At 49.2% G+C, this 12,436-nt stretch overlaps 1 protein-coding gene across 1 annotated transcript in view; it reads left to right on the top strand.

Moving 5' to 3' along the window:
- LOC149449147 (patched domain-containing protein 3-like) overlaps window positions 1-12,436 on the top strand; it is a 36,271-nt gene that overhangs the window by 8,274 nt on the left and 15,561 nt on the right. The window contains exon 3 of the mRNA XM_089693814.1: window positions 1,104-1,249. Coding sequence (XP_089549940.1) covers window positions 1,104-1,249 — 146 coding nt within the window. The remainder of the gene's footprint in view (window positions 1-1,103; window positions 1,250-12,436) is intronic.

Below are 12,436 nucleotides of genomic sequence, written 5' to 3'. Positions count from 1 at the left end.
TGTGACAGAACAATAACAATGCAATGCAAAACATTGTAATCTCTTGGTGCCGGCCGCACGCAAATGTGCGACCTCCTGGTGTCTGGGCCTTGACGCCGAGCGGCCGCACATTTGCGTGCAATTAAGAAAAACATATGTGCTGAGAGCGCGCGCCCTGCGCATTCCCAGAACCCGTCTGTTACTCTCAGAAAGGTCCCGATCTCCTCTTTCGATCGGGATCTTTCCCGATCATGTGACTCCCATGACAGCGAATCATGGTGGTCACATGACCCTAAAACCCCACCCCACCTCCAGGCTTCTGAAACCCTTAAAGGGCCGGAAGGCGCCAGCGCCAAGGGGTTAAGGAAAGATTGTTGTTGAAATGAATAGTCTGACAGCAGGGTTTCTTTTATCATAGTCATTACTGGCTATGAATTTTGCATAAGGAAAATCGTGTTAAAACAGTTGAGTTACCAGCGTCATAGAGAATATACGTGACCCTGCCGAAATCTATTTGGCTTTTAAATTCATATTTCACTGCCAAATTGGAAATCAGCAGTTTTGACATTTGTTTACATCCAATTAAAAACTGCATTGGATCTGCAGTACAGTCGGAACATTCAATATTGTAGTTAATTAGCCATCATAACAGCACTAAAACTCATTTTACATGTAAGATTGCTTCGGTTTAGTTTTGGATAGCTTTTTATTTCTATCTGTGTTCCCACTGAGATTTACCCTCTCTATTCATTTTTCTGATCACTGTCCAGAACAAACAGCGAGGGAAAAATCCATAATTTTGAGTTTTCACCAGAACAGGAATAGAGGGAACTCAACCAATGGGTGACAAACAAGAGAGAATTTCCATCACTTCTCAGATGTCTTTTCACTTCGTGTTGTTTCTATGGGACAGAAAGGGAGTGGAAATCTCTTCAATGGGACATATTTCAAGAAAAAGTTGTTTTAGCCATTCCTTACACTATCCATAATTAAAATAAAAGTTTTTGCTTTAGTTGAACTTTAATACAGTATATTGTATATCTGCTAATAACCTGTATAAACATATACTTGTCCAAATTATTAGACTGTTTAGTTACATAAATTCTGCTTCTGATTCTTTGCAGACTTGACTGTGTGCGGAATAAATTCTGGGTTGCTGCTTTTGGAGTCATTACAACTGGATTAGCCGTTCTCTCTAGCTTTGGCCTGCTGTTACTATGCGGCGTGCCCTTTGTCATTACTGTGGCAAATGCTCCTTTTCTTATTTTAGGTAAGTTAAAGGATATGTGTATTGTTTGTGGCGCTCACTCCCAGAGGGGAAGCTGAGAATATACCGAGGACTCCCTTGCTAGTACTGAGGGTGCCAGTCGAAAGCACAGACACAGCACACCAACAATCAGTCTTGGGGAACTCTTTTTAGAATTTATTCTTAAATAACTTGAAGCAGGAGAGAGGTTAAAGGGTTTTAGGATACTCCAAAACAAAAGTAGCAATAACAGGAGGAGAGCTTCTCACTAATGTACTCAAAGCAGCCTTTCCTGGAGGTAACAGAAGATGGCCAGTGTATCTAGGACTCTGTAAGATCGGTCTCAGTCCATATGGCATCCTCTGGTACTTAGTTTCCTTCTAGCAGTTGCATACCCAGGAGTCCACAACAACGTCTTTACTCACAATGTCCCAGGAGCTGTCTGCCATCCACAGGTACATCCTTAGTGAGGGAGTAAAACTATCCTTCTCCAGACCGGGACTCCAGCAAATGATCCTTTCCCAATATTCTCCAGGTCCTCAGCATAGCACCTTTTGAGGACCAGACTGCAGTTGCTCATCTCACTAGCTATCTCAAAGGGCAAGGCCAGCAGAACCCCCGAGAGAACTAGAACCCTCCCTGGAGAGGAACGCACACTCTGCTCAGGCCTCCCACGCATTTATCACCTCCCCAGCCACCTTCTGGATGCCTCCTTCCAGAGACTGGCTGGGGAAGATAAATATTCATACTGGACATTTGACTTTCCCTACCCTATATTCTGGAAGCTTCTTCAAGAAGCAAGTGGGAGAAAGCAAACACCCAAGAAACCCTGACCAGACAAAAGCAATAGATCACTGCTCCACTCACTACAGTGATGCCAAAAACTGAATTTAGCCTAGCAGCCTAATGTCCCATACACACAATGACAATATTGGACAAAAAAAATGCTTTTAGAGGGATCGCATGATAATTAGAGATGAGCGAATCGAAGTATCCGAAGTGGAATTCGAGTCGAATATCGGAAAAATTTCGATTCGTGCCGAATCCGAAAAATAGCCTAATTCGGACGCGCGAATCGAAATTTTTCAGAAAATGGCGGCTGACATGTGCGGCGACGGAGCGGGGATGTCTGGGAAGGCGCGCAGACAAGGCGCGCTGACCCATAATGCATTCCTCAACTACATGTGATCGCATCAGCCTATCAGCAGCCAGCCAGCCAGCACTGTGTAATGGTCGAGCTATAAATAGCGGCCATTTTGGAATTCTTCATTTGCCTGCAGTTATTGAACAGAGGCAGACCGCTCTGTACTAGGGACAGGGACAGAGTTAGGGCCACAGAAACGATAATTGGGGACAGAGAGAAGTTACTTAGGGACAGAGAACCATTACTCAGGGACACAGACTTGTTAATGAGGGCCACAGAATCGTTATTTAGGGACAAAGAAACGCTAGTTAGGGCCACAGAATTCATAATCAGGAACAGACAGAATTGTTACTCAGTGCCAGAGAATTGTTACTTAGGGCCACAGAAACGTTATTAGGGCCACAGAATTGTTACTCAGGGACAGACAGAATTGTTACTGAGTGCCAGAGAATTGTTACTCAGGGACAGACAGAATTGTTACTGAGTGCCAGAGAATTGTTACTTAGGGCCACAGAAACTTTCATTAGGGCCACAGAATTTTTACTCAGGGACAGACAGAATTGTTACTCAGTGCCAGAGAATTGTTACTCAGGGACAGACAGAATTGTTACTGAGTGCCAGAGAATTGTTACTTAGGGCCACAGAAACTTTACTTAGGGCCACAGAATTTTTACTCAGGGACAGACAGAATTGTTACTGAGTGCCAGAGAATTATTACTCAGGGACAGACAGAATTGTTACTGAGTGCCAGAGAATTGTTACTTAGGGCCACAGAAACTTTACTTAGGGCCACAGAATTGTTACTTGCACAGACACAGAATTGTTACTCGCACAGACACAGAATTGTTACTGAAGGCCACAGAACTGTTACTTAGGGCCACAGAATTGTTACTCGCACAGACACAGAATTGTTACTCGCACAGACACAGAACTGTTACTGAGGGCCACAGAACTGTTACTTAGGGCCACAGAATTGTTACTCGCACAGACACAGAATTGTTACTCAGGGCCACAGAACTGTTACTTAGGGACAAAGAAACGCTAGTTAGGGCCACAGAATTCATACTCAGGGACAGACAGAATTGTTACGGAGTGCCAGAGAATTGTTACTCTGGGCCACAGAAACTTTACTTAGGGCCACAGAATTTTTACTCAGGGACAGACAGAATTGTTACTGAGTGCCAGAGAATTGTTACTCAGGGACAGACAGAATTGTTACGGAGTGCCAGAGAATTGTTACTCAGGGCCACAGAAACTTTACTTAGGGCCACAGAATTTTTACTCAGGGACAGACAGAATTGTTACGGAGTGCCAGAGAATTGTTACTCAGGGACAGACAGAATTGTTACTGAGTGCCAGAGAATTGTTACTTAGGGCCACAGAAACTTTACTTAGGGCCACAGAATTGTTACTCGCACAGACACAGAATTGTTACTCGCACAGACACAGAATTGTTACTGAAGGCCACAGAACTGTTACTTAGGGCCACAGAATTGTTACTCGCACAGACACAGAATTGTTACTCGCACAGACACAGAACTGTTACTGAGGGCCACAGAACTGTTACTTAGGGCCACAGAATTGTTACTCGCACAGACACAGAATTGTTACTCAGGGCCACAGAACTGTTACTTAGGGACAAAGAAACGCTAGTTAGGGCCACAGAATTCATACTCAGGGACAGACAGAATTGTTACGGAGTGCCAGAGAATTGTTACTCTGGGCCACAGAAACTTTACTTAGGGCCACAGAATTTTTACTCAGGGACAGACAGAATTGTTACTGAGTGCCAGAGAATTGTTACTCAGGGACAGACAGAATTGTTACGGAGTGCCAGAGAATTGTTACTTAGGGCCACAGAAACTTTACTTAGGGCCACAGAATTGTTACTCGCACAGACACAGAATTGTTACTCGCACAGACACAGAACTGTTACTGAGGGCCACAGAAACTTTACTTAGGGACAAAGAAACGCTAGTTAGGGCCACGGAATTCATACTCAGGGACAGTCAGAATTGTTACGGAGTGCCAGAGAATTGTTACTCAGGGCCACAGAAACTTTACTTAGGGCCACAGAATTTTTACTCAGGGACAGACAGAATTGTTACTGAGTGCCAGAGAATTGTTACTCAGGGACAGACAGAATTGTTACGGAGTGCCAGAGAATTGTTACTCAGGGACAGACAGAATTGTTACTGAGTGCCAGAGAATTGTTACTTAGGGCCACAGAAACTTTAATTAGGGCCACAGAATTTTTACTCAGGGACAGACAGAATTGTTACTGAGTGCCAGAGAATTGTTACTCAGGGACAGACAGAATTGTTACGGAGTGCCAGAGAATTGTTACTCAGGGACAGACAGAATTGTTACTGAGTGCCAGAGAATTGTTACTTAGGGCCACAGAAACTTTAATTAGGGCCACAGAATTTTTACTCAGGGACAGACAGAATTGTTACTGAGTGCCAGAGAATTGTTACTCAGGGACAGACAGAATTGTTACGGAGTGCCAGAGAATTGTTACTCAGGGCCACAGAAACTTTACTTAGGGCCACAGAATTTTTACTCAGGGACAGACAGAATTGTTACTGAGTGCCAGAGAATTGTTACTCAGGGACAGACAGAATTGTTACGGAGTGCCAGAGAATTGTTACTCAGGGACAGACAGAATTGTTACTGAGTGCCAGAGAATTGTTACTTAGGGCCACAGAAACTTTAATTAGGGCCACAGAATTTTTACTCAGGGACAGACAGAATTGTTACTGAGTGCCAGAGAATTGTTACTCAGGGACAGACAGAATTGTTACCGAGTGCCAGAGAATTGTTACTCAGGGACAGACAGAATTGTTACTGAGTGCCAGAGAATTGTTACTTAGGGCCACAGAAACTTTAATTAGGGCCACAGAATTGTTACTCAGGGACAGACAGAATTGTTACGGAGTGCCAGAGAATTGTTACTCAGGGACAGACAGAATTGTTACTGAGTGCCAGAGAATTGTTACTTAGGGCCACAGAAACTTTAATTAGGGCCACAGAATTTTTACTCAGGGACAGACAGAATTGTTACTGAGTGCCAGAGAATTGTTACTCAGGGACAGACAGAATTGTTACGGAGTGCCAGAGAATTGTTACTCAGGGCCACAGAAACTTTACTTAGGGCCACAGAATTTTTACTCAGGGACAGACAGAATTGTTACTGAGTGCCAGAGAATTGTTACTCAGGGACAGACAGAATTGTTACGGAGTGCCAGAGAATTGTTACTCAGGGACAGACAGAATTGTTACTGAGTGCCAGAGAATTGTTACTTAGGGCCACAGAAACTTTAATTAGGGCCACAGAATTTTTACTCAGGGACAGACAGAATTGTTACTGAGTGCCAGAGAATTGTTACTCAGGGACAGACAGAATTGTTACCGAGTGCCAGAGAATTGTTATTCAGGGACAGACAGAATTGTTACTGAGTGCCAGAGAATTGTTACTTAGGGCCACAGAAACTTTAATTAGGGCCACAGAATTTTTACTCAGGGACAGACAGAATTGTTACGGAGTGCCAGAGAATTGTTACTCAGGGACAGACAGAATTGTTACTGAGTGCCAGAGAATTGTTACTTAGGGCCACAGAAACTTTAATTAGGGCCACAGAATTTTTACTCAGGGACAGACAGAATTGTTACTGAGTGCCAGAGAATTGTTACTCAGGGACAGACAGAATTGTTACGGAGTGCCAGAGAATTGTTACTCAGGGCCACAGAAACTTTACTTAGGGCCACAGAATTTTTACTCAGGGACAGACAGAATTGTTACTGAGTGCCAGAGAATTGTTACTCAGGGACAGACAGAATTGTTACGGAGTGCCAGAGAATTGTTACTCAGGGACAGACAGAATTGTTACTGAGTGCCAGAGAATTGTTACTTAGGGCCACAGAAACTTTAATTAGGGCCACAGAATTTTTACTCAGGGACAGACAGAATTGTTACTGAGTGCCAGAGAATTGTTACTCAGGGACAGACAGAATTGTTACCGAGTGCCAGAGAATTGTTACTCAGGGACAGACAGAATTGTTACTGAGTGCCAGAGAATTGTTACTTAGGGCCACAGAAACTTTAATTAGGGCCACAGAATTTTTACTCAGGGACAGACAGAATTGTTACTGAGTGCCAGAGAATTGTTACTCAGGGACAGACAGAATTGTTACGGAGTGCCAGAGAATTGTTACTCAGGGCCACAGAAACTTTACTTAGGGCCAGAGAATTTTTACTCAGGGACAGACAGAATTGTTACTGAGTGCCAGAGAATTGTTACTCAGGGACAGACAGAATTGTTACTGAGTGCCAGAGAATTGTTACTTAGGGCCACAGAAACTTTACTTAGGGCCACAGAATTGTTACTCGCACAGACACAGAATTGTTACTCGCACAGACACAGAATTGTTACTGAGGGCCACAGAACTGTTACTTGGGGCCACAGAAACGTTAATCAGGGACACAGAATTGTTACTGAGGGCCACAGAACTGTTACTTAGGGCCACAGAATTGTTACTCGCACAGACACAGAATTGTTACTCAGGGACACAGAATTGTTACTCAGGGACACATAATCGTTTAATTAAAGAGTATGTCAGACAACATGCAGAGGAGTGGCAGAGGAGGCAATGTTTTAGGAGCGAGCAGACGTGGCAGCAGAGGAAGGGGTCGAGGCAGCACTATTCGCAGCCAGAGGCCAGTGCTCCCGGTGTCATCCAGCGGTCGTGTCTCCACCGACAACCCTGCCGTCGTCGATTGGTTGGCTCGGTCGTCTTCCTCTTCCCAGGTCACCTCTGACACCTACAGCCAACGGTCGGTGGGTACGTCAGACACAACCGTTAGTTGGCATGGCCCGGGACCAAGCCCACTGAAATCACGTGTCCTCTACCTGCCCCTGTCCTTTGGTGTTCCCTCACCAAGCGAAGTATCGCATGCTGTGGGCTCAGCCCCACTGTACAGTGAGGAAGAGCTAACAGAGGGCGGTCAGGAACGGGGGGAGACATCCGCCTTTTCAGCAGCCAGGCGAAGAAGTAGTGGCGAGGAGAGTGGCTCGGTAGCCGGTCTAGAGACAGGTCTGTCTCCTGACCCAGACGCAGCCGAGGGGGCTAGTAGTGAGGCGGAGACCCTACTTGATGATGAGGAGGTTGATCGCACTTGGCAGCCTCGTCGTCATCAGGCAATTTCTTCCGCATCATCAGGAGAAGAGGGTGGCAGCTTGGCAGCGAGCAAAACAGTCGGTGGGTTGCCCAGGAGACAGCAGCAGGGTCGCAGCAGTGTCAGTGGAGCCAAACGTCCACGGAGTAGAGCACCAGCTCCACTGCAGCCTACCACCACGGCCAGTAGTGGTGCCGGTGTGCACGGAGGAAGCAGCAGTCAGCCAGTGAGGAGTATCGGGGGCAAAGTTTCCTACTCGGCGGTGTGGCAATTTTTCGTCAAGCCGCCCGAGGAAGTAAACGTAGCCGTATGTCGACTATGTGGCCAGAAAGTCAAGCGTGGCCAGGGGGCCCATGTTGGGACTACAGCGTTGCGGCAGCATATGCAGCGTCGCCATTTGGTGGCCTGGGAAAACCGTGATAAAGATACGGCGGTTCTGCCCGCCCCAGCCCCCGCTCCATCACCCGCTCCGTTACTTGCTCCGTCACCCGACGTCAATCGCCCTCCATCAGCCAGTCAAGGCTCCAACACCTCTGCTGAGGGGAGTTGTCGCTCGTTGGCATCTTCCGCTCGTTCAGATGCTCCTTCTCCTGCTACTCCTCTTCACGGATTCCGTCAGCAGTCTTTCTTGGAATCCGTTTCCAAGAGACAACAGTTTGCGAGCACGCACCCGACGGTGCAAAAGCTGAACGTCCTCCTGTCCAAGTTGCTGGTGCTGCAGTCCCTCCCTTTCCAAGTGGTGGACTCAGCACCTTTCAGAGAAATGATGGCTTGTGCCGCGCCGCGGTGGAGAGTGCCAAGCCGTCATTTCTTCGCCAAAAAGGCAGTGCCAGCCCTGCATTCACATGTAGAAGACATGGTGGGCCAGTCTTTGAGCATGTCGGTCTCTGCCAAAGTGCACGGCAGCGCCGACGTGTGGAGCTGTAACTATGGTCAGGGACAGTACATGTCATTTACGGCCCACTGGGTGAACGTGGTGCCGTCACAGCCGCACCAGCAACTTGGACAGGTCACGCCGCTTTTGCCTCCACGTTTGCACGTCCTTGGTCCGGCAAAGATGTCCGCCTCTACCACCTCTTCTTCCGCCGTGTCCTCAGCCGCCACCCCCGTGCCAAGTCCCATTACCCGACCGGCATATCACATGTGCAGGGCGCAACGGTGTCACGCTGTTCTGCACCTGGTATGCCTTGGCGAACGTAGTCACACAGGGGAGGAACTTCTGAGTGTAATGAACAGAGAAATCGACAGATGGCTGTCTCCGCGCAAACTGAAAATCGGAACCATGTTGACCGACAACGGAAAGAACATGGTGTCTGCTCTGCGTCAAGGAAGGTTGTGCCATGCGCCATGCATGGCTCACGTGTTCAATCTGGTTGTCAAGCGGTTCTTAAAATCCACCATCCCACTGCAAGACATCCTTAAAATGTCACGTAAACTTTGCATGCATTTCAGCCATTCCTACACCGCAAAGCACACCCTCCTTGAGCTGCAGCGGCAGAACGGAATTCCACAGCATCGCCTGATCTGCGACGTTGCAACAAGGTGGAATTCAACCCTACACATGTTAGACCGCCTTTACGAACAGCGAAAGGCCATCACCGATTTCCTGATGTTACAAGCGGATAAAGGTACTCCCCTGTGTAACTTCGATGTCAGCCATTGGCAGCTCATGCGTGACACCTGCCGCTTGCTCAGGCCCTTTGAGGAGGCCACGCTATTCGTGAGTCGGCAGGACTATGGGATGAACGACGTCATTCCTCTGTTGCACGTCCTTGAACAAATGCTGTTAACAATGGCTGGTCAGGGTGCGGTAGACGTGGCGCACAGATCTCAACGCCACATGACCCCTGTGGGGGCAGGACAGGAAGAAGAGGAGGAGGTAGAGGAGGACATTTGTGCTCAGGAATTATTGAGTGAAATGGGTGGTTTTTCCACTCAGCGGACAGGAGTGGAGGAGCAGGAGCATCTGGTAGAGGAGGAGGAGGAGGAGACAGAGGACCCAGACGCACCGTGGCAGTATGCTGTGGAGATGGAGGCAGGGAGTCCCTCGCATTCCTTGGCACAGATGGCCCATAGCATGCTCGGTTGCTTGCGTAGCGACAGCCGAATAATAACCATCAGACAGAGGGATGACTTTTGGCTGTCCACCTTGTTGGACCCTCGCTACCGTTCCAAAATGGTGGCCTTTTTCACACCTGCTGAGAGGGAGGCCAAAATAACGTACTATAAAAACCACCTATGTAGTCAGTTGGTCTCTGCCTTTGTGCGCCAACGTCCATCCTCAGACACTGTGGGCCCTGTGCGCTCGCGTTCCGCTGCCATGGCAGCAGGGGAGGGGTGGGGTGGTAGGAGCAGTGGCAGCTCCACCAGCAGCAGCTGCCTCAGTCTGCAGTCGATGATGAGTAGCTTTCTTCACCAGCGCAGTGAGGAAACTACTAACCAGCCGCAGCAGCAGCAGCAGCATCAGGTGGACCTGGAGCAGGACCTCAAACAACAGGCTTGGGCCTACTTGGACAGCACCCTGCCAACCGAGGTAGACAATCCCCTTGACTACTGGGCAACGAAACTTGACCTTTGGCCCCAACTAGCTGAATTTGCCCTTGAAAGGCTGTCATGCCCGGCCAGTAGCGTGGCATCGGAGCGCGTGTTTAGTGCGGCAGGAGGTATTGTAACTCCGCGGAGGACACGACTGTCCACCCAAAGTGTGGAGAGACTGACGTTTGTGAAAATGAATCAGGCGTGGATTAGTCTGGATTTCAAACCACCAGTTCCTGACACAACTGACTAAATCCGCCATGAATCATGCCTCAAACATGTGCCACTTTGAGGTCTCCTCACACACTGCTGGTGTGTAGAATTTTTTGACATAGGGTGCTGGCAGATTACGGGCCTCCCATAGCTGCTGCCAGGCCCCTAATCTGCCATAGGCCCCTATATACCGCCTCTTCATGCTGCTGCCAGGTCCAGAGTCTCTCATGGGTCCCTGTACGGCCTCCCATTGCTGCTGTCTCCATCGCCACACTCTGCCATGTGCCACTTTCAGGTCTCCTCACACACTGCTGGTGTGTAGAACTTTTTGACATAGGGTGCTGGCAGATTACGGGCCTCCCATAGCTGCTGCCAGGCCCCTAATCTGCCATAGGCCCCTATATACCGCCTCCTCATGCTGCTGCCAGGTCCAGAGTCTGTCATGGGTCCCTGTACGGCCTCCCATTGCTGCTGTCTCCATCGCCACACTCTGCCATGTGCCACTTTCAGGTCTCCTCACACACTGCTGGTGTGTAGAATTTTTTGACATAGGGTGCTGGCAGTTTATGGGCCTCCTATAGCTGCTGCCAGGCCCCTAATCTGCCATAGGCCCCTATATACCGCTTCCTCATGCTGCTGCCAGGTCCAGAGTCTGTCATGGGTCCCTGTACGGCCTCCCATTGCTGCTGTCTCCATCGCCACACTCTGCCATGTGCCACTTTCAGGTCTCCTCACACACTGCTGCTGTGTAGAATTTTTTGACATAGGGTGCTGGCAGATTATGGGCCTCCCATAGCTGCTGCCAGGCCCCTAATCTGCCACAGGCCCCTATATACCGCCTCCTCATGCTGCTGCCAGGTCCAGAGTCTCTCATGGGTCCCTGTACGGCCTCCCATTGCTGCTGTCTCCATCGCCACACTCTGCCATGTGCCACTTTCAGGTCTCCTCACACACTGCTGGTGTGTAGAATTTTTTGACATAGGGTGCTCGCAGATTACGGGCCTCCCATAGCTGCTGCCAGGCCCCTAATCTGCCATAGGCCCCTATATACCGCCTCCTCATGCTGCTGCCAGGTCCAGAGTCTGTCATGGGTCCCTGTACGGCCTCCCATTGCTGCTGTCTCCATCGCCACACTCTGCCATGTGCCACTTTCAGGTCTCCTCACACACTGCTGGTGTGTAGAATTTTTTGACATAGGGTGCTGGCAGTTTATGGGCCTCCTATAGCTGCTGCCAGGCCCCTAATCTGCCATAGGCCCCTATATACCGCTTCCTCATGCTGCTGCCAGGTCCAGAGTCTGTCATGGGTCCCTGTACGGCCTCCCATTGCTGCTGTCTCCATCGCCACACTCTGCCATGTGCCACTTTCAGGTCTCCTCACACACTGCTGCTGTGTAGAATTTTTTGACATAGGGTGCTGGCAGATTATGGGCCTCCCATAGCTGCTGCCAGGCCCCTAATCTGCCACAGGCCCCTATATACCGCCTCCTCATGCTGCTGCCAGGTCCAGAGTCTGTCATGGGTCCCTGTACGGCCTCCCATTGCTGCTGTCTCCATCGCCACACTCTGCCATGTGCCACTTTCAGGTCTCCTCACACACTGCTGGTGTGTAGAATTTTTTGACATAGGGTGCTGGCAGATTATGGGCCTCCCATAGCTGCTGCCAGGCCCCTAATCTGCCATAGGCCCCTATATACCGCTTCCTCATGCTGCTGCCAGGTCCAGAGTCTCTCATGGGTCCCTGTACGGCCTCCCATTGCTGCTGTCTCCATCGCCACACTCTGCCATGTGCCACTTTCAGGTCTCCTCACACACTGCTGGTGTGTAGAATTTTTTGACATAGGGTGCTGGCAGATTATGGGCCTCCTATAGCTGCTGCCAGGCCCCTAATCTGCCATAGGCCCCTATATACCGCTTCCTCATGCTGCTGCCAGGTCCAGAGTCTCTCATGGGTCCCTGTACGGCCTCCCATTGCTGCTGTCTCCATCGCCACACTCTGCCATGTGCCACTTTCAGGTCTCCTCACACACTGCTGGTGTGTAGAATTTTTTGACATAGGGTGCTGGCAGATTATGGGCCTCCTATAGCTGCTGCCAGGCCCCTAATCTGCCATGGGCCCCTATATACCGCCTCCTCATGCTGCT

This window comes from Staurois parvus, unplaced genomic scaffold (assembly GCF_062004578.1).
Source record: "Staurois parvus isolate SC_StPar_1 unplaced genomic scaffold, SC_StPar_1.0 ptg000636l, whole genome shotgun sequence".
Taxonomy (NCBI): Eukaryota; Metazoa; Chordata; class Amphibia; order Anura; family Ranidae; genus Staurois; species Staurois parvus.
The sequence above is the reverse complement of the archived record's forward strand: the minus strand, read 5'-3'. Positions and strand labels throughout refer to the sequence as shown.